The following is a 27,430-nucleotide window of genomic DNA, read 5'->3' as shown; positions in this document are numbered from 1 at the left end:
GGTAATAACTTCCTTATTAAATTATAAGAGTGCTGACTATATCATTTTTTTAATAAGTGGATACATTTTGGTCTTTTAAAATCCTCATCATTCAGTCACTAATGAGAATTCTTTGTGGAAAATGTCCAGTCTCATTTGTAAATTGAATGCACACTCTTTTCCTTTCGCACATTAAGCTGTTTAATTCAGGGAGAAACAGGTCCAACGTCTGAAGTCTGACAAACTTCCTTTGATAGAAAATTAATACCCTTAATGCCCTTGATTCCAACTCTTAACTTTTTATGAAAAAAAATTAAATTACATAGATTAGACTGTGTTCTTTGTTAAAAATTACCCCTGCCTTTGAAAATTTATTCAACTGCAATGATTCTAAAACTGTAATTTACAAAGAACTTCCTGTCCTTTTCCTGTGATCTTTTCACATCTTTCAAATACGTAGTTTCTAGAAATAAAATGTTCCCATTTAATGTTTTCCATTACTTGTTGATTTTGGAAAAGTAAGATAAAACTTATTTCAGAGCCTACCTGACTTGTTATGATCACACACACACACAAATAATAGAAACTAGAAATTATAACTTACTTATGGTAAAGTTTATGGAAAGTTTCAGAAGGCCAAAGCAAGCTACATTAGCAGGGTAAAAATTAATTTACAGAAATTACTGTGTATGTTTGATGTAATACTTGGTATTTCTCTTAAATGTGGTAAATCCTTTACAAATGTAGAATATACATAGTCTTTTTAAGAAAAACAGCAAAGACACTCGAGCCCTATTTATGTTCACTCTTCAAATTTAATGAATACAGCGAAATGCAATGATCTTGGTGCCACATAGAACAGCAAAAGAGTGTATACTATTCTAAAAAGTGTTGCATTTCCTGAATTTCAGCTTTTCTCTTTACTTTCTCACTCTATTAGATATTGAGAGCTTAACTGCCTAGTACGCATACCGCATTTCCTTGGTAACTTTAATGAGGTAAATTTAACTTTGCGATTATCATATTAGGAGTATAAATAATTTCAGCAGTTAAATAAATCTTTCTTTATGTGCTAACAAGTATTTCATCTTGATTTCGTATGTATTCATGCATATGTGGTCTCCATTAAAAATTGTATGCATTCTAGTAAGCATTGTTTATATTAAAATTCTTAAATAGTAGCCAAACTGATCCACTCTGTTCAGGGAAAAGGAATGCAAGGATATCGGTTGTTCTTTTTAAGTAGAAATAGAGGGAGGAACTATTTTACTTAAAGCAGCTTCCTGAATTCCAAACCTTGGTGCCCCTGCCAACATATCCATTATTTTCCTGGTCTTCTGCCCCTTGACAATCCTCCCAAATCAAATAAGAAAGAAGTCTATGTCCAGGTTAGGAGGTAAGCAGTGATCCTCACTGCCAGTGATACACTGTCAGGTAACCCAAAGAAAGAAGATTGGGCTAACCACTGGGTTTCTCCAAAGTGATCAGTTTTTGGAAGGCTAAGAACAATAGATTTTGGAGATACCCGAGAGTAGCAATGGACTACCAATGGACTACTCTGGTAGCAATACCTTCACTGAGAAAAGTAGGCTCTGAGAGTGGCCTATGGCCATTGGTCCAGGGAGACAGTCTACACTCCTGCACATAGACACACTCTTGGGTATTGCCAAGATGCCCACTTGGGCGAAGTCCTTGATTGAGTCCCTCTAGGTCTTTGACCAGGACACAGCTGTTAACATTGCCCAGGCCTCATCGAAAGAGCTGATACTCTTGTTATATAAAGATCTGTCGTTGATAAATAGAAAAATCTTAAATAAAAGTATTACAAAGCAATAATAATGAGGATCTCAGAGCTTGAGTTCTGGTTCTTGCTGTTATCAGACCCAACACTCTTTTTATAACATTTTGAAAAGCCTCCTTAACGGTGAATCTTGAAATAAAACGGACTGACAGTGTTTAACGGGGAAAACTCAACAAACACATAAGTATGCAGGCTAGCCTACTAGCGGAAACAGTGGCGCATAATCAGGTGTTTGTCCTGTATGGATGTGACAGATACAGATGCAGATGGATACGAGGGCTGATTCCATGATTCATGTTCTGTGAGCAACAGTGGATGATTTCCTAAAATAGTGAAGAACTCCTGGGAAGGCTCTAAATAAAACAACCTTCCCTCATTTTACCCGGTGGTGAGCTCTTAGCAGTCCAGGTTACAGTAAGAGCTATGCAAAAAACCACTTTGTGTTTATATATTCAACTGAGTTACATTCTAGTCCCACATGATCATAGATAAATGAACGTCCAGCTAGAATTTAGGAAATTGTAGAAATGCAGAGCTAGTTTTATTTGCGTGGGATTGCCCTGTGCCTAGCATCTAGCATCTTTGGACCCCGTCCTCTAGAAGCCAGTAGTGTCCTTTCCCCAGTAGTCATGGTGACAACCAAAAACACCTCCACATTCCCACCATCCCACAGAATGGTAGCTGCCTCATGTTCCTGAATGGTGTGGGTCATCAGAGTTTAAATTCCAGCAGTGCTGTGTGTTGTGGGCAAGTGAGAGAGCCTCTGTGGCTCTTTCCTGGTCTACAAAACAAAGGTGATAATAATTCCTAATTCAGAGATAAGCTATGAGCATTGATGGAGATGGCAGGAAAAGGTCTTAAAGTATCTACAACACAGTAAATGTTTAGCGTAGCTCATTCTTTCTCCTTCCTTCCTTCCTTCCTTCCTTCCTTCCTTCCTTCCTTCCTTCCTTCCTTTTCATTCCTTTCCTTTATCTTCCTTCCTATCTTCCTTCCTTCCTGTCTTTTCTTTCTTTTCTTTCTTTTGTCTGTTTGTTCATTTGTTCATTCTTTCTATAGGACCAAGATCTTATTAGAGAGGTTTTACCAGCTGATCCCAGGGAGAATCACCCTATGACCCAAACAGTGTATCCTTAAAAATTAATTACGAGGGCAGCCCAGGTGGCTCAGCGGTTTAGCGCTGCCTTCAGCCCAGGGCCTGATCCTGGAGACCCGGGATCAAGTCCCATGTCAGGCTCCCTGCATGGAGCCTGCTTCTCCCTCTATCTGTGTCTCTGCCACGCTCTTTCTCTTTCTCTCTCTCTCTCTCTCTCTCTCTCTCTCTCTCTCTCTCTATCTCTCATTAACAAGTAAATAAGATCTTTAAAAAAATTAATTACTATAGTAAACCATATAATGACACAGTCTTAAAATCTCCTGTCTGCCCTCCCCATCTCCTCCCCTTGTTCCCTTTCCCCGGGACCTTGCCACCTGTGAATATCTCACACACAGAATATTGAAAATACCTAAAATTCTGAAAGGATTCCCTTTCATTTCATGCAATCCTCATCATCATAGCTTCAAACACACTCACCAACAATTTATTGGTTTTTCTTAAGAAGAGCCCACCAAGTCCAGAGAGAGAGTCCATGCTTGATGAGGATCCCAAGCATTCTTTTAATTTTTATTGAAAAACTGAGCGTATCGCAGTTTTCCCATATTTTAGGCTATTTGGCCAGCTACAGTTTGCCTTGGGGGATTTTCTGTGGTTTTTTTCAGATCCACAAAGCTTAACTGGCTAAACTGAAGTGAAGCTGTTATTTATCAAACTGCTGTTCTCTTAGATTGTGAAGTCATCTTGCTAAAGGCATTTGTGTTTGTTCTGCTTTGTCATGATTGCTAAGCAGGCCAGCCAAAAGGTGGCCAACAGTCAGTTTCTTTGTATAGAATACATGCATGGAAATACCATAATATTCTCAAAGAGGCATAACAAGTCTTATAATATGTATATAATTGTGAGGGGAAGATGTCCTCTGGTATATTTCTAATTAGCCTACTAAAGAAGCAATGACCAAATCACTTTAAATGCTGAAAATGAAGGATGCTTGGGTGGCAGAGTTGGCTAAGCATCCAACTCTTGGTTTTCGCTCAGGTAATGATCTCAAGGTCATGAGATCGAGCCCTATGTCAGGCTCCATGCTCAGTAGGGAGGCTGCTTGAGATTCTCTTCCTCTCCCTCTGCCCCTCCCCCCGCTTGCATGCTCTCTCTATCTCTCTCTAAAACAAATAAATTTGGGACTCCTAGGTTGCTCAGTGCTTGAATGTCTGCCTTCAACTCGGGTCTTGATCCTGGGGTCCTGATGTCCTGGGATCTAGTCCCATATCGGGATCCCCACAGGGAGTCTGCTTCTCCCTCTGTCTGTGTCTCTGCCTCTCTCTCTGTGTCTCATGAATAAATAAATAAAATCCTTTAAAAAATAAATAAATTTTTAAAGCCTTTTTAAAAATAAATAAATGCTGAAATTGAAATTAAATAATGTCCTCTTCAGGCCTGTTTTCTGCATGTGTAAAACTGTTTTCCTGCTGATTCCTCCATTGCCTTGAGCCTGGTAGCAGGCTGTGCTAAGCAGCATTTAGCTTAGAATTGGTCTGTTATAAGGAACAACAGAACAAACTCAGAAGCCCCAGAATTTGGATCAGTTTGTCTCCTCTCCTAAGGAGACATTTGAGTCAAAGCTATTGAAGGCATGGGAATAACACATTTCTACTTAAGTTTTATCTTAACTCTTTAAGATGACCTCCTCTATTTTTAATTTACTAAACAGCTAGAGTAAAATGTTTCAAACACTATATTTAAGTTACTTTCTGGTTCAACGAGTAATAGTTCATTTGGAAAATTGGGAAGTATTTGTGTTGGACTGGGAAATAATGCACCTCTCTGTCTTGTCAATGTATATTCATTTTTGGCAATGATGTCATAATTTTTAAAAAAAAATTGATTGATGTCTGCTCACTGAACACAAGAATTACTTATTTTTTGAATATTAATTCATACTGAATCAGCCTCCAACTGTTAAAGCAGGCTAGGGTTTAAGTCAATAAAACTATTAATTGTTTCATCTTCCTAAAAAGGAAAAGCTGTTATTACTATTTTCAAATTTCAAATGAACATGCACACTGGGAAGAAAAGGCAGAGAAACTTCTAGAAATGATCTCCTCACCTAGAAAGAACTACTGATAGCTTTTTGTGGTAATATCTTTCGGACTTTTTTTTTGTCTGTACATTTGATGCTTTTTCTGTATTTTAAGTAACTGTGGAATAGTACTTTATCATTTGTAAGGTTCTTGTGCATATGTGTGCACGTTTGAGCCCTGGAAAAACCCTGTTTACTTATGACAAAGTTGAGGATTGGAAAGAATGTGGCTTGCCCAAAATCACAGAGTAAATCAGTGATGGCATTAAAGTGGACCCTGGGACCAACGGCCCGCTCTTCAGCCTGCATTTAAACCACAGATTACCTACTGATTCCTTCATGAGTCAAATTTGGTTCCTGATAGCTTAGCCATTGATAGATAGGATCCCCACTTAGAGTTACTTTTTTGCTCCAGGAGAGTGCTTCTCCATGCTCATCTTCAACTGAAGCACCATTGGAGCTCTGGTGAAGAAATTCTTGAAAAATAAAATAATCCCTCTGTTAACTCTATTTTACATGGAATAAGGAAGGTCTCTCACTAAATACTGTTGCAGATGGGAAGAAAGGTAGAACACAGAGAAACTATATCATTCAAATGTATTCATGAGTTACAGAAGGAAGTATGTCTTAATCTGTCATGCCAGTAAAGTACTAGCAATCAGTCCTCTTCTCAGCAATAGTTAGGGAATATTTAGTAAGTGCAGTTTCATAGTATTTGAGCATTTCCAAAACAGTTCTTAAATTTTTTTTTGTTGTTGTTTCTCACTGCAATTAGAAGATACTATTTTACATATGCAGAAACAGCCTCAGAAGTGGTCATTCAGCCAAGGTTGCTTACATTGCCAATGTTGGGTATAGAGGCCTCCACCCTCTTCTCTCCGCCATGCTGCCAGTCTGCATGATAAAGGACTAAACCTTGCTCTTTCCATGCATCCAAATGTCTTAGTATTCTCAGAAGCCTGATTTTTCCATACTTTGAAGGCTTGACTTCCTGCCACTCTCTTCTCCACTTTTCTGCCAACGTGTGACATTCAGGATCGATGTGGGTTTGTAATCCCACCTTGCAGTGCCTGAGCTGTGTACATCAGTAAGCTGTCTGGTTTTATTAAAACTGGTGTTCCAGAAACCATCCCATCGAGCACACCTTTCTTCCCACCAACATCTTTGCTCACCTTTGCTTACCTTCTTATCTTTTATTTCCCAGGCCTTATGCAAGGGGCTTCTCCCCTTCCTCGGCTTCATTTGCCTCTTGCCCGTTTTTTAATCCTGAAGGCTTTGGTTCTCTCCCTTGCCTGTTTCTTCAAATACCAGTCTAAGTTCAAGTTCTAGTTTCTGAGACTCAGAAGCACTTTGGAAATACCAGCTAATGATAAGCAAAGGCGGGCACCCTATGCCGCCTGCACGGGTTCTTTTGGGTCTAGCCCAGAATATTCACAAAGGAAAAATTGTGGAAGGTGAGACATATGAAAAGAAATACTCACATTTCACATGTTTTCAACTCTAAGTCATCTACTAAAATAGTAACTACCAGCCTTTAAAACTAGAGAGAGAAAGACTGACTTTCTAGCTGACTTCTTTCACCCTCAAAATGGGAGCAAAATTTTATGCACTAAATGGCAGATTGTGTGGTGAAACTTTTCTCTCCCAATGAACTCATGTTTGCATTCTCCCTGGGGATTTAATGGAGTCCTTTTGTAGTTAATTAACTGTAAAATAAGATAAGATTGGACAGTTGTAAAGGGAGGTATCGTCAAGACTTTCCACCAGGCTGGGTATAATGTATTTTATTTCTAATCAAAGCCAAGAAACCATCTCTAAACTCAGGGAGCAGCAAATCCACACTCCCCTCTCCCCTCTTTGATGTTGCTGCATGTCCTGGTGAGTGCTTTTATTAGAACACTTTTATTAGTAAGGTTGACCCATCAGTAGTGGTAAACCTTTTGAAGTGGTACCGCTCCTATTCCTTGATACTCAGGATTAACTCACTGGTGGTTCTCTTCCAGCTGCCCTTTTTTTTTTTTTTTTTAAATAACCTATGTATTTCACATGCTTTTCCCTGCTCTGTGTTCAGGAGCCACAACTCACCATCTTGATTTGTCTTGTTTGCTTTCCCTGTGCCCAGTTGAGCCTGTTGATGCCCGCCCTGCCGCCGACCGAGGACTGACCACCCGACCAGGTATAATAACCCGGTTACTTTCTACCTCTCAGCATCTTGCACTTGAGCCTGAGCCAACGCCACCCCCCCCCCCGCTCTTCGTGATTAGCCTGTCTACACTGCAGTTAGGGAGAGAGGATTTGAAAGGACCTGGAAACCAGACTTCTCAAAGATTCCCCTTGCTTTTTCCTTACACTTGATTTTCCAAGTTCCTATTTAGGTAATCTATTTTCTTTCTGAGCTTTCCTTTTCAAATAATAAGAGAGCCCTTCCAGCTTATGGGGTGGTTTTTTTTTTTTTTCCCCTTTTTTAAGTGGAGAAGAGTATTTAGACCTCTGTGTCCTCAAAAATGGAAAGCCACACAGATGCAGATTCTATCCGGTGATAACTTGATCTCTGCTTTGAATACCTCTTTCTTCCTTTCTTGTTTGGTATGCAGACGGGTCCTCTTCTGACTGAATTGGGCTCAAACTTCAATCAGTTCCTCACATAGATGTGAATTCCTAAAAATACCAGAATGGGCCTACCTCTAGAACCTAGAAATATTTGCATTTTCTCTTTCATGGGTTGTATGGATGTATGGATGTATTCTCCATGAGTGACTACACTGACAGAAAGGATATATGTGCATAGTTTTGTGTACCAGTCTTCTATTTTTTGTAATCACCTAAAATTCTCATTAACACTATAATAGACACTTCTTTTTTTTTTTTTTAGTTTCCCCAGCATTAAGAAGTACACTTTGCTCCATTTTCTGTATCTAGTCTATATCTCAAACTGTTTTTAAAATAATGTCACACCACGACTGAAGCACACATGAACCTGGTTTTGACTTTATGCACAATTTTGACCAACTAATGGTAGCCATTGGTTTCCATGAAACAAAGACAGCAGTTACAGAGTTGACCCAGCTGTGTATTCTAGAGAAACTTAGCTCCACAAACAAGTATACCTTCCGGAATTTATTTCCTTCCTTATCCTCGTAATGGCCTTGTGCAATAATCAAGGAATAGGGACTTCACCATGTTTGAAGATGTTAACACACGGAGGTAGGTCCCTGGCTCAGGTAACAGTTGGTAGCCTGCCAAGGACAGACCCTGCCCCTCACACTGCCAGTGTTGGCTCAGACCCCTTCTATCTCCAACCACAGTCATTGATGAGAACTCCGAATCTGCCCTATGGCATCTTCATGACTCTGTGTGACACATCTTGACAGCTGCTCTGGTTGGTTCTATGAATCTCTGCCTTTAGGGCTTTTCAGAGGAACTTGCATTATAGTAAGTCAGACACAGTGTGGGCTCTCCTAATGTCTTCCTTATTGCCATTGTCATGCAAGTGAATTTTAAGGAACGAGCAAATGACATCCCCATCCTGCTCAGCCCATGGTGGAACTCAAGGCTAAGGGGTCAGTTCTGTTCTAAGAGTTACTGAGACCAGCTCAGGATGATCATTTGCCTTGGGCCTTTTTTTATGCCACTTTCTATTTTACTTTTAAGGAAGAGATGCTCTTCACCTACAAGAATAAAAAGTGAATTAGAAGCACTCTTACAACCAATTTTATAAAGTCCCTTCTTTGGGCCCTCTAGGCTAATATGTTCTATTTGGAATATGAGGGGGGCAGGGTTTGACAACCACCAAAGTTGATTTTTTCCCCTTTTTAAAAAAAAAACTCTAACATGAAAATAACTTTTCCATTCATTTCCCCCCAAAACAATCTATTTTAAGGGAAGAGCTAGAAAGTAGAGTTGTTATGTGGGGGGAAGAAGCCATCCAAGGTCTTTATTATAACAATAATAATGTTTCTATAACAGCAATATTTCATTTTGGTATTTCACAGAGATCAACGCATTAAATGCTGTGGTGGGTGGAAAGAAATAAAATGATAAGTTCCCCATTCTCAGGAGCTTGAAGTATGTATAATAGAAGGAACACACTTAGCATATTTAAAAGAGGAGATGGAATTAGAAAGGCAGAGGAATACAAACCAACGTAAAGTACAAACCAGGGTGTCTGTGATGTAAGCAGATGGGCCACTCACTGAGGGTGTGTTAATCCAGGCACATATGGGAGATGAGCTTCAGGGAAGCATTTCAAAAAATTTGAGACTCATCCATTGGCAAAGAAGAGGGGAAGGATTCAAAGACGGGAGCGTGGCCTGGGCTTAGCTTGCTTTCTTGTACTTTTTCTCCAATAAAAGAAGGCCATACGTAAGCAAGAATGATCAGATCCAAAGTGAGGAAGACTCTACTTTACGAATAGCTCTTACTTGCCAGATATATAGTAGTAGGACATACGCTCTTTTTCTGTGGTTACCGGCCGTATTGGACCAATTCCCTGCTACGTTCATAGAACTAGTTTTGGTTCTTCCAACATCATTCTTTAGGAGACTGCACGCTTGTGTTCAGTGTGCCAAACTATATCTTTAGACTTTGAAAAACCAGGGCACTGTAACTTAGAATGTAATGTCAAGTAGGGAAAACAGTGGTAGCAGGGAGGATTTCTGGGCATGGCAGTCATTACAGCTACTCCCCCTGCTTGCTTCCAGGGAAGAAAGGGTTCTGGAGGTCAAGTTACACATTTGACCAGAATAAAGAAGAAAAATACATTAGCAAGCTCTTCACAGGGGGAGGAAAGCTACCCTTCCCACTATAAGTTATTATCACCTTTCTGCAGTCCTCATAAAGGAGACCAAGTCCTTGACTCCAAGCCATGTAAAAGGTTTCATGAGGGACATGCCTCCCTCCCTGCTCAAAAGAAAACAGATTCTGCTCGCTTACCATGGCATAGAGAACTAGAGGGCTTGGAATGGAATCAGTACAATTGAGAAAACATGTCTGACGAGCCTGTACGCAAAGGTCCCTGCGACGTATTTCAATCTACATGTCACATTTCATCACATGCAATATGAGCCTATTACTGATGATGTTTCGCTATATGCAAGCTTATTTTTCTTTCCTTTTAGTGAGATTTGCTTCATGTATAGAAAGTCCTTTCACTAAGTGATTATACATGCTACACACAAATGAATTAAGAAGATCTTTCTTCTGAAAGTCTTGCAAACTATTGCGCTATGATTAATCATCTGTTGTTCTGACTTGTTACATGAATTTGAATTTGGTTTTGTTTTGTTTTGTTTTTTTGAATTTGAATTTTGAGTACCAAAAGTATTTCACTCTCCTTTCTGAAATAATGGGCTTTTATAATTTTGAATGGAGAGCTCCTATTTTTTGAAGTAATCGTTGGTCCCACAAATCTAAAAGAAAAGACTATTCAAAGAGACTTTGATTAAAATCTCGAAATATAATTTTAACTGTTGCAATGCTAGATCCTGATGACAGCAAAAGGATGAGCTATAAAGAAATTACTGTGGTTATACAACCCCTTCTCAGGTTGAAAAGGGCTTATAGAAAGATTAATATATACATTTTAAATAAATAATCTATATTTTTATAAATAAATAATATTTTTATAAATAAAACCAATGACAAATAGCAGAGCATTAGTATCACAGCTCAATAAACATAGTGACATGGTGTTAGGAAATTAGAGCTCAGAGTGAGTTGAAAATGATGAGAAAATGCAAATAATTTCAAAGCAAGAACATAAAAAAGAAGAGCTCTTGGGACAGGGTCAGGGGGTGAGGGACAGCTAGTGAGAGGACCCAGCAAAAGATGAGAGACAAGGGGAGACTGTCCCATTTGTGCTTCTGCCTTTGTGTCTATATATTAAAGAGAGTGATCTTTTGAAATAAAGAAATGAAAGCCCAAAGTAGATCAAGATGAAAAAAGAAAGCACTAGCTAGCTCCTTGTACTAGTTTTCTATTGCTAATGCAACAAATAATTCCATAACTAAGTGACTTAAAACAACAAGCATTTAGTTGCTTATAATTACTGGAATAATCAGTATTTCAGGCATGGATTATCTGGGTGCTTCTGGCCCCAGGTCCCTCAGGAGGTTGCAGTCAAGACATCCTCTAAAGCTGCAACCATCTGAAGACTTGAAGCTTGACTGTGGTGGGTCCATTTCCAAGATGGCTCACTGACATGGCTGTAGGCAGGACACCGCACCTCATCGTGGGAACCTTTTTTGTAGGGCTGCTTGAGTGTCCTCATGGTAAGGCAGCTGGCTTTCCCAGGGCAAGTGACCCGAGAGAGAGAACAAGAAGGAAGCTGCAGTGCCTTTTTTGATCTAGACTCAGAAGTCCCCCAGGATCACTTTCTCTGTTGTCTGTTCATTAGAAGCAAGACACTCCATCCAGTCCACACTCGAGGGAAAGGAATTCAGTCCCACCTTTGGAAAGGAGGAGCATTAATAAATTTGTGGATATATTTTAAATCTACAACCCCTCTCTACCACATCCAAGTCCTTGTGACCCAGACAAATTGGAGGCTAGGAGAACTTGAGGGTGAAATTGTTGAACTGCCCTCCATGATCTTTGTGGACCTTGGAGAGCGGGAGAGCTGGGAAGATAGGGAGAAGAAACTCATTCTGCCAGATGGACAGGAGAGAAGACAGGGTGACAGTCCACAGACTAGGTGTGGATTGACATTGGTCTCGGCTCTGTTTTCGGATGAGTTATTAAATGGAAGCTTTGTGAACAATTGGACAAGGAATCAGGGATCTGTCAAAACCAGCACAGGCACCCACGGTCTTGTCAACTTCTCCTTTTTGTGTGAGCTGTGCTGTTAGACTGGCACACGGTTATGCTGTGGACATTGTGCTTTTCAGTTTCAGCCAGATGTGTGACCAGTTTCACAGCACCTTGTGGACCAGGCTGTAAGAGTGACTAGACAAGGTGCAAGAAATTAGGTCCAATGGGAGCTAAGGACCTGGTGTTGTTACTTGTAGCCTGAGCGAGAACCATCAGGAACACAATGCCTCTCCTTGACTGTCTGGTCTGCTCAAGGCTATCATGCAGAAGGGAGGTGTTGGCTCGCCCTGCGTGGAACAGGCTCAAAGAGCGGATGCTGTAGGGGGTCTGAGGTGGGCTTGCAGGAAGACCATCATTCTTGTAGGCAGAGGCAGAGCTGTCCAAAACAGAGGCAAGCGGAGAGATTCTTCTCCAGTTAGGAGCTGAGTGAGGGTCTGGCCCTGGGTGGGAATACCATAGAGATGGGATCTTAGCCTTTCTCATCCTAAAACTATGACTTTTGATACATAAATGCTTGGAACCTGATAATTTGTATATTGTGCTTTCAGGTCTTGTTTCAAAAATGGCCTTGCCGCTTTGTGTTTCAGCTTCCAATTGTTGTTTGAAAAATGAAATTTATTGTAACAATTAGTGTAAGACTCCTGTAGCAATTTATAGAGAAGGAGGAGTTAGTAAATTATAAGTTCTGTTAGTCCCACAGAAACATTTTCTAGAATTATGGACTGCAAGTCTTTATTCAGTGGATGAACCAATTAATTCTGTATCTATAACTAAATCACTTAACTAAATAAATATGATTTTTATAATGCTTCACTGCATAGATACACAAACGTAATTTATTTGTAATTGGAACAAAGCCCTAAAGTAGCAGTTTGATTCTACCAGGTAATTAATGCTCTTTTTTAAAGGCTTTTTTTTTTATTTTTTTCTGAAAGAATGAGAACACATGGGAAAAGACCTAGAATAGGCTAGACAATAAGCCCCTAAAACAAGCCAGTATACTCTGGGAACACATCTTTGCCAACCTCCCAACTAGCATTTAACTTCTGGTTCTCCCCATTTAAAAAAAAAAAAAATTACAACATGTGTCTAAAGGCAGTAGAAGCTTTAACTTCGGATTTCTTTAATCTTTAATTTATTTTTCTTTAAAATAGATAGTGGTTAAGGGTTTAAATACAGGGTGTCAGTTTTCTTTTTTTTTTTTTAAGATTTTATTTATTTAATCATGAGAGACACAGAGAGCAAGGCAGAGACACAGGCAGAGGGAGAAGCAGGCTCCATGCAGGGAGCCTTACGTGGGACTCGATCCCTGGATTCTGGGATCACGCTCTGGGCCAAAGGCAGAAGCTCAACTGCTGAGCCACCCAGGTGTCCCTGGTGTCAGTTTTCTCGAAGAAAGTCACTAATCTGTTTCCTCTCACTCCAGACTTAGAAAGTAAGTTTTGGTAGCCTTTGTGTTACAGCGTTAGTGTTTACAGATAAAATGAATTGACTGTCCTGCATCATTTACTCATGGTGTGATGCTTATGGATTAATGCAGGTTCAGGCTTGACAAATATCAAGACGGAAGAGATCTCCGAGGTGAAGATGGATGCCGAGTTCCGACATGACTCAGGATATGAAGTTCATCATCAAAAATTGGTATGTAAAGTAGTTCACCTCTTCCTGCCACTCTGCTTGCCTTGCCAAATGACCTGTTAATGCTTGTTCACGCTGTGCCAGAGATCCAGTGAAGGAAAAGATAAAAACAAGAATAAAACACTTTTGCCTATTATAGGGTTCATCATGGAAACACAGAAAAGAAAAAGGGGGATCCTTATAGAATAGTTCTTTATGTCTGGAAGGCAGCAAAGCCCACCCAGGGCTCAGAGTGGAATTAATTTATATTCTAATATCCGCTCTAATTAAACTTCCACGCTATTTTCTAGGAAGTCAGGCTTCTAAAGAGGTGGATTTGGAGTTGGCATTTATAACTGTCTCCCTGTTCCCCTTCGTCTCTCCCTCTTCCCTTCCTTCCTGAGTTCTTTCCCCAGCACCCATGTTTTTAGTTTCTCCCACGGGGGTAGGATCTCTGGGTTTCTACCAAGGCAGGTGGAGGCAAGGAGGTGCACAGGACTCCATGTTCCCAGCAGGGTTGCTCTTTGAAAGATTTGGGCAAGGAAGACAGCAGCCTCCTTATTGGACAGAATCTCCTCCTGCCCCCTGTGTTTTCCCCCAAATGTTAGAATCAGAACAAATCAAAGAGCACCCATCCCCTTTGCAGGCAGCTCCGGTAGTTCTATGAAATCTTTTACCAGATGCTTCAGATAAATCAAATCCTGCATCATGCTAGGGTTTCTTTCGTCTTATCAGTAAGCATAGTAAGTGGGTTAAATTAATAAAGAAGACAATTTTACTGCATATTCAGTAGTCAACCAAAAAATGGTAATAAATTCTCTTCGCAATAATAATACTTGAGAAGTACCTGCTGTCAGATGTTTATCATGCACTGGGGGTGGGGATGGGGGGAACATTCATGCTCTTTTTCAAGGGAGAGAATATCTTTCCAATATTCATAAATATAATTTCTAAATCCAAGTAGCAAATTGCAGAAGAAATGTCTGTGAAATATTGTGCAATTGTGCATGTGTCTTTTCACTCTCAATAATTGGAGCAAATCCAAAACTGGCCTGTGATTCAGATTTGCATTTCAACTCCCATAATCTTTTCTGTACAGGAACATTTTGGGTTTTTGAAGCATGATTTTCACTGGCAGGTTAATCCAGTCTCAGTTAATATAAAATCAGGGGCACCCTTGATCTGGCCGATGCCGAAGAGGTTAAAAAAAAAAACTCTGAGGTAGCTGTTCCAGAGTTAGGGGCTTGTGGGACACGGAGCTGAAGATTAACATGCGGATTTGCGTTTTCTGGAGCCTGTGTCATAAAAGCTCATCTCCACAATTATGCTAACTCCTATAATACGACAGTGACTAATGGCAGGGCAGCAATTAGGAGAATCAGCTCCCTCTACTGAGCTAGTTGATAAGATAATGTACTATAATTAGTGCAATGAATATTACAAAATTACAGTATTTTCTTAAAGACACAGGAAGATGTCCAGACTTGCATTTATTCCTGATTACCTCACATTTTTATCATTAGCTAATTAATGATTTGCTTTTTATGAATATGTTGAGCTAGCATATTTGTTGAGAAAGGGGAATAATTATGAAAACTTTCTCGTTTCGCTGCAGATACACCCTGAGTAAGACTCTTAGAAATTGGCCCTATTTGCTGTATTTTATATTGCCTTTTCAGATCACTAGGATGTTCGTGTTGTCACTGTGGAAAATCCAGTCATTTTACTGTGTTGAGATTAGACTGAAAGAATTTCTTTAGGGAGCTGTTTTTATTAATTTATATAATAAATGTGGTATATGTTTAGTAGTAGTTAAGCCAGGTGGTCTGGCATAAGATCATCTCCTTACATAACAGGATTATAAAAAGTACAGCATGCTTTTATAATTCCAGTTAGGTATGTAAAGTTGAAAAATAGTGACTTGCTTTTATGAACAACATGAAGGAATGCTGTGCGGCCAAGTTATCAGATTGAACAAATATCTCTGACATTGTTTCCAAAATTGTTTATGTTCAATTCAAACAAAGAGCAAGAGTAAAACAACAGGTTTAGTTGGGTTTCTGGAGAAAGGTGTAAGCAAGCCGGAGTTCTGTATGGCTATTAAAATTCTTATCTTGTCGCCTACTACTTCTTCCCTTTGAAAAAACTCTTTTTTAAGCATTAAACTTCTGGAGGTTCATTCAGTACTGTCCTCTTGAAGGATCGTGGCTAAAAGTAGGTAACAAGATGTCTGTATTCTTCAGATGAACTCTTTTGTCTCAGATGCTTTATTCTATGTATTGATGTCCATCTCAGGAAATTAGGACATCTCTGGGTTTACACCTAAGGTGGAGTGGTCATGCATCAGGTACCTCAGTGGGCCTCTTTTCAAAAGCACAGTCCGTGCCTTTACAGCCTTTGGTAGATCCCCACTCCACCTCTCACCAAATGTTCCACCTGTCAGAGGGTTTCAGGTTCCTCTTGGCTACTGTTTAGCCTTTCTAGGAACATGAGGGAGTGGGGTGGAAAGCAGACTTCCCAGAACTGGGGAATCATTCTGTACACTGCAGGTGTCATTGTTAGTAGGTGGAATGTGTGGGTTTTTTTTTTTTTCCCCAAGTAATGCACCGAAGAATGGAGCACCGCCAGCTGAAACTGACTGCATAAGATCCACACTGAAACTTTTCACATTCCTCATCCAGTTGTTCTCGTGCAATTGCAAACCTTTTTTTGTTTTGTTTTGTTTTGTTTTGTTTTCAAGGTGTTCTTTGCAGAAGATGTGGGCTCAAACAAAGGTGCCATCATTGGACTCATGGTGGGCGGTGTTGTCATAGCAACAGTGATTGTCATCACCTTGGTGATGCTGAAGAAGAAGCAGTACACGTCCATTCATCACGGTGTGGTGGAGGTAAGTGACTATGGCTGTGTGTTTGCAAGCGAGAGGGCAAGAAAGACTACATGAGAGATTTTGCTTGGCATTAAACTAAGAATCATCCCTAAGTAGCTATTCTTTGAAAAAAAAAATCAAGATTCCTGCGTGGTGCTCAAGTTTGGCAGCTGTTTTCTTGTGTTGGTCTTCATTCATCCTGACTTAAAAATGCTATAATCAAGGCATTGGATTGTGTGCTGCTCCCTCAGCTTATCTTAGAACTTGTATCAAAATGTCAAAATAATAACTAATGAAGATGCCTGGCTTAAAGATGTTGTGATTACCCTCAACCATTTAAAAGAAAAGAAAAAAACAATAGAAGCTGGAAGTCTGCTTCAAAAAGAAAAAAGAAAAAAAACCATAAGCGCATTCATTCCCTAATTTTTTTTTGTCTTAAAGAGTCTGACTTCTGACTTCTTAGTAAAACCAGGGAGTAGTAATTAATACTCATTTTCAGTGAAGAGTCTTACCTTTTAAAGTTTCTTAGAAAATCACATGATAGTAGTCGAGCAGAACCTGCAGGGTTGTTCAAGCTGTTCAGCCTGTTACCTGCATTTCTGCCTGAAATGTCTGCGTTTCCAGGGGTTAGTATAGTTGCCCTGGAGCTGGAGAGAAGATTCACCAAGTGACAGTCACCATTACCACATGATTACATTCAAGACTTTGTCCACACAGGCCAGCATATGACTAATGAGTGTGTACAGCATGGAAGTCATGAGTTACACCAACAAAATAGAATAGCTACAAGGTTCAAATGTGACTTCTTAAACCCATGACACAAAATATTGAAATATAAGATTTAGAAATAAGATCTTCTTAGGCATTTATGTTTTTTAAGATTTTAAGTAATCGCAACACCACCCAGCATGGGGCTCGAACTCACAACCCCATGATCAAGGGTTGCATGTCCCACCGACTGAGCCAGCCAGGCGCCCCTCATGTATTTTAAAATGCAGTTCTGGTGTTGGGGAGTGGGTGGGTAAGCCTCATAGTATGTGTAATTTTTTTTTTTTAAGATCTTACTGATTTATTTGAGAGAGTACCAGTGGGGCGGCGTTGGGGGTGGGGACAACAAAGGGAGAAGCAGGCGCCCCTATGATTTTTTAGGAAACTCTTAGAGAAAGTGATTTAATATGTTTTAAGAAGTATTAGAACTTTCTAGAACCAAAAGAGATCTCCGTGATCAGTCAAATTGATCTTTTCATTTGGTAGATGAGAAAACAGCCGGCAGCTGCTCACCTGTTGTTGAACCAGGTAGGGCCAAGGTCCAAATACAGATTGTCCCATATCTAACCATGTGTCTTCGGCCAGAGAAAAGTCCAGATATTTCCAGTGAGTCAAACTTCTCACTACCCGCCGTCGCCCCAGAAGAAATGTCCTCCAAACCATTCTCGATCAGAGAAAGGCAGGAAACGTTTAAATAAATGTATGGCAAAGCCAGAAACCTCATCGCGTTCAGCTCTTAACATTCTCCAGGCTGCTTGTTGATGGGATCTGCTGATGGAATTGGTTTTGAGTCTTCTTTTCCCTGTCCGTACTGCTGTGGACGTGCTGGGGGTAGCAAGATGTAAAAGAACAGAACGATTGACAGCCTAGACTGTCAGCACATCAAGTAAGCAATGACAGCATCACCGACTCTGGGGTGTTGCTCTTATAATCCTTATTTCTGAGCTCGTGTCCTTTGAAAAAGATGGATCATTGTTAGCATCAGTTTACTTCTCAATCACTCAAAACATTTTTTCCCATTGCATATTTGGGCAAAAAAAAAAAATGTTTTCATACTTGAATAGTTAATAAGCCCCTTTCATTTCTTTAATATATTTTATGGGAGTTGTTTGTTTTTAGTTGAAGCTTAGTTGACCTACAATGTTCGTTAGTTTCAGGTGTGCAACCAAGTGATTTGACAGTTCTGTACATTACACGGCACTCAGAACAATAAATGTAGTCACCATCTGTCACCAGTAATTGTAGGTTTTAATGGCCTTGGACTGGCAAATCCTCCCAAGAGGCATCTTCCTTTTTATCAATTCAAGTGCCTGTTTGGGATGCCAAAGTCCAAAGAGCCTCTATTGGTTTGCTAGAGCTGCCACAGCAACGTCACAAACGGGGTGGCTGAAACAACAGAAATTTATTTCCTCACAATTCTAGAAGCTACAGGTCTGCGATTGATTAGTCTGTAGGTTTGATTTTTCTTCTGAGGCCTCCTTCCTTGGCTTGTAGGTGGCCTACTTGGGCCTTCACGTCATCCTTTCTCTGTGCATGTCTGTGTCCTGATCTCTTCCTGTAGAGACACCAGTATTATTGGATTAGGGTCTACCCCAATGATCTCATTTAACCTTAATTACTACTTTAAAGACCCTGTCTTCAAATACAGTCCTGTTGTGAGGCACAGGGCGGTTAGGACTTCACCATGAATTTGGGGAGGACACACTTGAGCCTGTAACAGAGCTCAGAGATGCTGGGCAGAAAAGCAAGGTTTCTCTAGTAGACTCGCTGCCATGGTTGTGCGTGAGACTTACCAGCTACTTATTTAAAAGGACACATCCCCACGTCCCACCCCAGACCTAAGGAGACAGTTCCCAAATGGGCTTAGAACCTGAGTGTTGAAAACGTTCCCAACTGAATCAGGCATACAGTCACTTTTGAGAGTCACTGATCACTCTCCTTCTTCTCAGTCACCGGTCTGAGCCAGCTGTAAAGTGTAGAAAATGGTATCCCTTGTCTGCAAGAGAACTAGTTACCTTTTAAAGCCTTGTCAGAGAATAAGTTGACACTTTAATGTAGCTCCTAGGGAAAAAAAAAAAAAAAAAGAAAGAAAAAATTTCATTTTGAAGCCAGAAGGCATCCTGAAAGGAGAAGAATTGTCGGGAGGACGGTTATCAGCTCTTCTCTTGATACTCCACTCACTACTTGAGAACATCTAGAAACTTCTCCAGAGTGAATGCCCTCCTTGTATTATGTTTCTTTTCCTCATTTCTTCTCACTTCCTTCTTGAAAGTGCAGATGTTGTTGGGAGCCTGGAAACCACCCCCTTCTCCCTCTCCAGGCCTTCCTTTCTCTCCTTTCTGGAAGCATCGCTTTGTGCAGTTGTGTGTTGAGCACGTAGGGTGGCACGGGACCAGAACTTCCTCCGAGGTGCTGTTCACCGTCCCCGCCCTTGGGAAGGCTGCAGTCTAGCAGATTCTGTTATGTAGCAGATGGGTCTCTTCTACACTGATGTCGATTGACATTGAATATTCAACAACGCGTGAATAGCTCTTTCCACCACTTCTCCTAAATGGAGACCTCACCTTTGAAAAGGGGCCAAGAGGGGACAGGACAGATGTTTAAGGGCACAAGCTGGCAACAAGCAGTCAGTGAGGCCCAGAGAGCTAGTGCACAAAAGATAGACCCCAATACTGTATTATAATCATCAACTTGCCAAGAGGCTAGAACTTTATTATTCCAAATACTAATAAGAAAGCCTAAGAACAGGGGCACCTGTGTGTCTCAGTGGTTGAGCATCTGCCTTCGGCTCAGCGTAATCCAGGGGTCCTGGGAATGAGTCCCGCCTCAGGCTCCCCACAGGGGAGCTTTTCCCTCTGTCTACGTCTCTGCCTCTCTCTGTGTGTCTCTCATGAATAAATAAAATCTTTAAAAAAAAAAAAAAAGAAAGCCTAAGAACGGATAATTCTCTGACCTGATAGAGGTACTAATTAACACTACCCTGACAAGCGTATTAAAAAGTATAAATGTATCATGTTAATGTGTTGTACACCCTAATTTACATACTGTTATATGTCAAATATATCTCAGTAATAAAAAATTGGGGGAGTGGCACAAATTCCTTTTACTATAGAGTATAAAAAACATTTCCATTCACAGGTCTGATAACTGGAACATCAGGAATCTTCCATCCTTCACTCCCCATCCATCAGGTTAATGATCTCAATGAGAAGAGACTTGCCAGTTAGCTTTTCACAGCGTTGTAGCATGTGACTTTCCCTGATGAATGGGCCGTCATACTGGTAGCATTATACAAATGCGTCCTTAGGGGTCCTTTCTTCCTGGTGGGAAGTTGACCCGCAGGGATGGAGGCACCTAGCAACCACTAACATAGGTGTTGTGGGACAGTTGGACAGGAGGGTCAGGTTAAATGGGAAGCAGGGGGTACAGAAAAGTGTGGCTGGACCTGGAATCTCTCGTGGCTGGAAGCAAACAGCAAATGTTGGAAGGTCAGAGGCCAGTGTCAGGGATCGCTGATGATGAAGGCACAGCAGAGGAGTCCATTGGCTGCCTGAAAGGTCACTGACCATGGGCAGCAAACACAAGTGAACCACTTACAAGGAGGGGGAATCACAGTTTAAAAAAAGGAATGTAGGGGACCCTGGGTGGCGCAGCGGTTTGGCGCCTGCCTTTGACCCAGGGCGCGATCCTGGAGACCCGGGATCAAATCCCACATCAGGCTCCCGGTGCATGGAGCCTGCTTCTCCCTCTGCCTATGTCTCTGCCTCTCTCTCTCTCACTGTGTGCCTATCATAAATAAATAAATAAATAAAAGTTAAAAAAAAAAAAAGGAATGTAGGGGCACCTGGGTGTCGCAGTGGTTGAGCGTCTGACTTCGGCTCAGGGTGTGATCCTGGAGTCCTGGGATCGAGTCCCGCACTGGGCTTCCCAAAGGGAGCCTGCTTCTCCCTCTGCCTGTGTCTGCCTCTCGCTCTGCCTCTCGCTCTCTCTGTGTCTCATGAATAAGTAAGTAAAATTAAAAAAAAAATGAATATGTACAGGACTGAACACAAAACCCAGCCCCGGGGGGTTAGAGGTGGGGTGAATAGCCCAAACACCTGGTTAATGTTTGCTTTGTTTTCCTTCCCGTTGTACGAGCTCCCCTGTTGGTCGTACTATCATCCATTTGTGAGCACGTATTAAGTCAGTGTGGTTTATCTTCTTCTCCTTTCCTTGACCACCTAGATGCCCTGAAGTGGAATATTTTAGGGGCCAGGACTCTATGGTTCAGCCTATCTCAGCGTCGTGCACTAAAGAGACACCCAGTAACACATCCTGCCAGTTATTCCACATAAGAATATTAAAACGTGGCATTCATGGGCTTACCGCCCCCACACCAGGAGACGATGTGATTCAGAGGAACTAGAAACTAAGGAGACTCACAATTTCATCTCTGCAGTCTTGACAGTTGAGCTGTAAATTCCTCTGGATATAGTGAGGGGAATAAAAGCTGGAGCCAAGCCGGAGTGCCGTGCGGAGGGTCCTGGGGTCTCCTGTGAAGACACAGCGCACAGTACCTAGAGCCTGATGAAGACTCAGGACCACTTATGGATGAGATCTCACCCAGAAATTCGGGACACAGGGTGTGTGCAGAGGGCGTGTGTGCATGTGTGTTTTCACCTCAGCCAGTGACCGGTGTTCCTGCCTGGAACTGTTCCTGTGGGCAGATGAGGATTCATTCTTCCCTCATTCCTTCCAGAACAGGCAGCACTGGCTCCAACTTCTCCTGACTCTGCTCGAAAGGAAATGATATTGAGGTGTTCATGCCAGAGCCCTGCATGCACCATAGTGGCCCGTCCCTCGCACGGTGGCCCACACCAGTGCAGTAGCTTATCCATGAAGGACCTATCCCTGCACCCCGCTGGGGAGGAAGCCTCCCCCTTACATGATGCTCTTGTCTAGTGGTAGGTTTATCCATGGTTGTGAGTACTCAGTGCTTCACCTTGAGCTTTCAAAGGGCTCAGGATAAAGGGATACAACCCAAGCTCCTTGGGCACCATTTTGTAAAAATAATCCCTCGTCTTGCAGCTCCTGAGCCCTCAGGTCTGAGGGCTAAGCCTCCCCACTGCAGGAACAGTGAGGCTTGAGCTGCCCTCCCAGCAGCAAAAGATAATGAGGATTAGCAGGTGGAAAAGGGCCAGGAGGACAGGAAAAGTTAGATGCCTGGTTTCCGCCTCAGCCTCACATTTCTGCAGGGTTGTGTGAAGCATTTGGCTTTGGCCTTTGAAGAGGAGATAAACCATTAAGTTGCCGGGTGTTCCCCTGACCTTGATGAACGCAGATGACAGTTGACAGCCAGTGCGAGGGTTGATGGGGTTCCAGGGGGACATGCGGACACAACGCCCTGACGGTCACGCAGCACTTTGTGCTCACAAACGGAGCAGCTTTGCGCTGGATCTCCTCAGCAAGACTTTTTTTTTTTTCTCCCCATCTTGACACTATTTGAAATATCAGTTAAAAGGTGACACAGAAACAAAAAGATGCCCAGGGTGGCGTGGTGTCGTGCCCCAGACGGGCCGCTTCCTGGCGAGCAGGTTGGGAGAGTTGAATGAAATCTTGCATTATTGGTGCCGATCTTTAGTGACGGCGTTTGAACTTACAGGCCCGTGGCTAATGACACAACTGCCAATTAAAGGACGGTGACCTCATTTGTTGACAACACAGCGGGTCAGAGGAAGAGCGGGGATAGGAAAACATCTGTGATTAGCCCCGTAAGGACGATGCTGGTGCAGTGTCCTCTGGGGACTGCTTGGCAGCAGCTCGTTGGTGGCTTTGTTCTAAGGAGAAGTGCCAGGGGGATCCCTGGGTGGCTCAGCGGTTTAGCACCTGCCTTTGGTCCAGGGAGTGATCCTGGGGTCCTGGGATCAAGTCCCATGTCAGGCTCCTTGCATGGAGCCTGCTTCTCCCTCTGCCTGTGTCTCTGCCTCTCTCTCTCTCTCTCTCTCTCTCTCTCTCTCTCTCTCTCTCTCTCTCTTTCATGAATAAATAAATCTTAAAAAAAAAAATGTAAGGGGAAGTGCCCCTGCCTGGCACTGGGAGCAGCTTGGTGCAGGCGGCTTGGGCAAGGCCGTGGAGTGGAATCGTTCTGGGGATGGGAACCTAAGAATCCCGCACTTAGTGGGGGGCTGTACATCCTCCTCTCCTGGCTGACCTGGGCTTAGCTTTGGAAAGTGGTGATTCCAGCTCCTGCGCGGGGGGCGGAGTGACCACGGGGGAGCCAGATCATTCCAGTTTTACTGAAATGCAACTGACATGGAGCACTGCGGTAATTTTAGGTACACAACCTGATGATTTGATACCTGTATGTATTGTGAAACAAACGATCACCGCAGTAAGTGTAGTTGACACCTTCCACCTCACATAGAGTTATTTTCCTTGTGATGAGAACTTCTAAGGTCTACTCTTTTTTTTCTTTTTTTTTTTTCTTTTTTTTAAGTAGGCACCCACCCAACATGAGGCTTGAACTCACCACCCGGGAATCAAGAGTCACATGTGCCACTGGCTGAGCCAACCAGGCGCCCCAAGATCTACTCTTTTAGTAACTTTCAAATACGCAGTACAGTATTACCGTTAACTTATAGTCGCCATGCCGTCCCTACACCCCCAGAACTTATTTACCTTATAATTGGAAGTTTGTGTCTCCTGACCACCTGAATTCACCCTTTCTGCCCCGCTCCCACCCCACCGCTTCACCACTGCCCCCTCTGGCAACCACCAGTCTGTTCTCTATCAGAGTTTGATTTTTTTCAGATTCCACATATAAGTGAGATCATATAATACTTGTCTTTCTCTGTCCGGCCTGTTTCATTTAGCATAATGAGCATTATGCCCTCAGGCCCATGCATTCACAAATGGCAGAAATTAACTTTTTTTCATGGCTGAATAACATCCCAGTGAATGATACTCTGCTCACCTGTGGGTGGACGCGTAGGTGGTTTCCGTGCTGCGGCTGTTGGAAATACTGCTGCAGTGAACGGGAGGTTGCAGGTAGCCTTTCGAGATCGTGATTTCATTTCCTTCCGGTAAATACCCAGCAGTGGAATTGCTGGATGCTCTGGTAGTTTTATGTGTCGTTTATTCAGGAACCGCCACACTGTTTTCCACAGTGGTTGTACCAATCTTTCAGTCTGAATCATTCATTAGCCAGCTGGGGTCTAGTCCTGTCGGGCTCCATCCCCAGACCTGGCGTCTTAGCTCCAACACACCTGTTCTCTGGTGTTTTTACTTCATGGGGTTCAGGGGTGATGCATCAAAGAGACAGCTGTGTGGGTCCAGAACCATGCCAGGCTGGCTCTCAGGGGAAAGCTGTATGAAGAGCTGGGTGTGACCTTGCAGCACTCACCCGGGGGGAATGACCCAGCAGTGTTCTGGAATGATGGGAGGACCCCGGTTTCATCATGTGCAGCATAGACATACAGTATCCTTGAGAGGGGAAAAACCATCTTCTGTACCGTACGTCCTAACTTCTCTGTGGAAAACAGGCTTCATTGTGATGACATTTGTGTCGATTCGCTTCATCTTCCAATGCTTTTGCAGAAAGGAAATGTTAAAAATAACAAAACTCAGCTTTCATTCATTCAGCAAAGAGTTCAGTACTTCTGTGCAGTGTGAGTGGTACAGTAAATACCCTAGATACTAGATGGGACACTCCCCACATCACAGGGCTCTGTCCTAGGCCCCTGGCAGGTTTACAGCCGCCGGCCTGATCCTAGAGATAGAACACATCAGCACAGAGGATCTGTTTTTAAATCTTCAGCTGGACATACACTCTACGGTCTTAGTATTCAGTTAAAAAAAAAAAAATACATGGGACGCCTGGGTGGCTCAGCGGTTGAGTGCCTGCCTTCGGCTCAGGGTGTGATCCTAGAGACCCGGGACCGAGTCCCGTGTTGGGCTCCCTGCATGGAGCCTGCTTTCTCTCTGCCTGTGTCTCTGATTCTCTCTGTCTCTGTGTCTCTCATGAATAAATAAATAAAATATTTTTAAAAAATACGTGTGTGTATGTATATATATACACACATAATCTAGAACAGTATATTCTTTGAATATATTTCCTTTTTTTCCTGTGCCACATGGCCTCTTTGATATATGTAGATCATCATTTACGTTAAAAGATTCATATTAAGTTTAGTGAAAGCAGGGAGAAAATTAAAATGAGTGTGGAAAAGATAATCATCAGCTGTCGAGATTTATTTGCCTGTGTACTTTGCTGACTCTCTCTGCATGATGCTCTTGGATTTTTTTTTTCCAGCTCACCACCACCCTTTCAAGTAAAACAGTTTTCCATTGTGGCCTTTTTGTCATTTCTTGAGCCAAGAGGGAGGAAAGAAAAAAAAAATTGCTTTACATGTATCCAGTTACTGTTAAGGTTTAGGGAAGCGACCAGCGAGCACTTTGCAGGCAGAGCCAGCTCGACAAGGTTTCAGGCGTCCCCTGGTGGCCAGATGGAGCATCCCTGTAACTGGAGGGCACAGGCGCCCTGCTGGGAGGCGGCGCAGTGGGAGGGAAAGAAGAGTCCTGCGCTCCTTATCCCTTACCTGTTCAACGTGTGCACTTTTAAAAGATGGATATTTTTTTTTTTTTGACTCACTTGTCCTCGCCCTTGCATCTCAGGTTGACGCTGCTGTGACCCCAGAGGAGCGCCACCTCTCCAAGATGCAGCAGAATGGCTATGAAAACCCGACTTACAAGTTCTTCGAGCAGATGCAGAACTAGACCACCGCCACAGCAGCCTCCGGAGTTGGACAGCAAAACCATTGCTTCACTACCCATCGGTGTTCATTTATAGAATAATGTGGAAAGAAACAAACCCTTCTGTTTTATTATTTACTCATTATCGCCTTTCGACAGCTGTGCTGTAACACAAGTAGATGCCTGAACTTGAATTAATATACAAATCAGTAATGTATTCTCTCTCTTTACATTTTGGTCTCTACATTATTAATGGGTTTTGTGTACTGTAAAGAATTTAGCTGTATCAAACTAGTGCATGAATAGATTCTCTCCTGATTATTTATCACGTAGCCCCTAGCCAGTTGTATATTATTCTTGTGGCTTGTGACCCAATTAAACTCCTACTTGAAATATGCTTTAAGAATCGATGGGGGATGCTTCGTGTGAACATGGGGGTGTAGCTGCTTCTCTTGCCTAAGTATTCTTTTCCTGATCACTATGCATTTTAAAGTTAAAGAGCATTTTTAAGTATTCCAAATGATCTAGAGAATTTTTTTCCATGATTGCATTTTACTGTACAGAATGCTGCTTCTGCTATATTTGTGATAGAGGAATTACGAGGATACACATTTATTTCTTTGTGCCTGTTTTATGTGCACACATTAGGCATTGAGAATTGAAACTCTTTTGTCCATGTATCTTTGGATCTTTGATAAAGAATCCCTGTTCATTGTAAGCACTTTTACGGGTGGGGTAGGGGTGGGGGGGAGGGAGTGCTCTGCTGGTCTCAAATTACCAAGAATTCGCCCAAGAAATTTTCCGCAGGATGATTGTACAGAATCATTGCTTATGACCATGATAGCTTTCTACACTGTATTACATAAATAAATTAAATAAAATCACCCTGGGCAAGAGTTTTCTTTAAGGGATAAGTAGGGACGTTAAATATTCAAAGTAATCTGGGAGTGGGGAGAAAAGAGGCAGATTCAGCTGCTTTTAACCAGCCTAAAACGTTTTATTTATGACAGCGAAAGAAAGTAAAAGGGGCAAAATCAGGGAATGGGGAAAGCCTATCTAGGCAAACCCTTTAAGATTTGTCTTCAATTTGTATAAAACGGTGTTTTCATGTAAATAAATACATTCTTGGAGGAGCGCCGTTGTGCTGGTGTGAATGATTCCATGGTAACTACCTGCTGAGCATGTAGCCTTCTCAAGGCTGGTGAGAGGTCTTCTAACATAATCGAACACTGGACATCCACACCTTTGTATCTTAACTGCAAGGCCGAGTAGGAAATTGGGGCCAACGTGCATCTTCCAGTGCTAGTAAAGTACTTCATTGACCTAATTCAGCTTTAAACTTGGTCCAAAGTATTTTGCCACCACATCCTGGTCCTCAAGCTTGCCCCTGTCCTAACCTGTTCAGACTCCTGTATCAAGATACACAGACCCGATAAGCCAAGAGATAACAGAAATTTACTTTTCATGGTGCTGGAGATTGGAAGTCCACGGTCAAGGTGCCAGCATGGTCTCTTCAGGACCTTCCAGGTCGCAGCTTTCACATTGTACAAGGGCACTAATCCCGTTTTAAGGCTCCTCCTGACCTTAGTCACCTCCTAAAGGCCCCGCCTCCTCATGACCATCACGTTGGGCATTACATCTCACAAGAATTGTGAGGAGGCACAGACATCCAGACAGACCATCACCATC

General features: G+C 42.2%; 1 protein-coding gene across 2 annotated transcripts in view; it reads left to right on the top strand.

Annotated features, from left to right (window-relative positions):
* Positions 1 to 26,875, top strand: part of APP (amyloid beta precursor protein) — a 264,416-nt gene extending 237,541 nt beyond the window's left edge. For both annotated transcript variants that reach the window (XM_055313495.1, XM_055313494.1), the window contains 4 exons: positions 7,076 to 7,129; positions 13,301 to 13,401; positions 16,118 to 16,264; positions 25,664 to 26,875. In XM_055313495.1, coding sequence (XP_055169470.1) covers positions 7,076 to 7,129; positions 13,301 to 13,401; positions 16,118 to 16,264; positions 25,664 to 25,765 — 404 coding nt within the window. In that variant the 3' untranslated portion in view covers positions 25,766 to 26,875. The remainder of the gene's footprint in view (positions 1 to 7,075; positions 7,130 to 13,300; positions 13,402 to 16,117; positions 16,265 to 25,663) is intronic.
* Positions 26,876 to 27,430: the final 555 nt, after the last annotated feature.

This window comes from Nyctereutes procyonoides, unplaced genomic scaffold (assembly GCF_905146905.1).
Source record: "Nyctereutes procyonoides isolate TBG_1078 unplaced genomic scaffold, NYPRO_anot_genome, whole genome shotgun sequence".
Taxonomy (NCBI): domain Eukaryota; kingdom Metazoa; phylum Chordata; class Mammalia; order Carnivora; family Canidae; genus Nyctereutes; species Nyctereutes procyonoides.
Note: the sequence above shows the minus strand (reverse complement) of the source record. Positions and strands in the feature narration are given on the sequence as shown.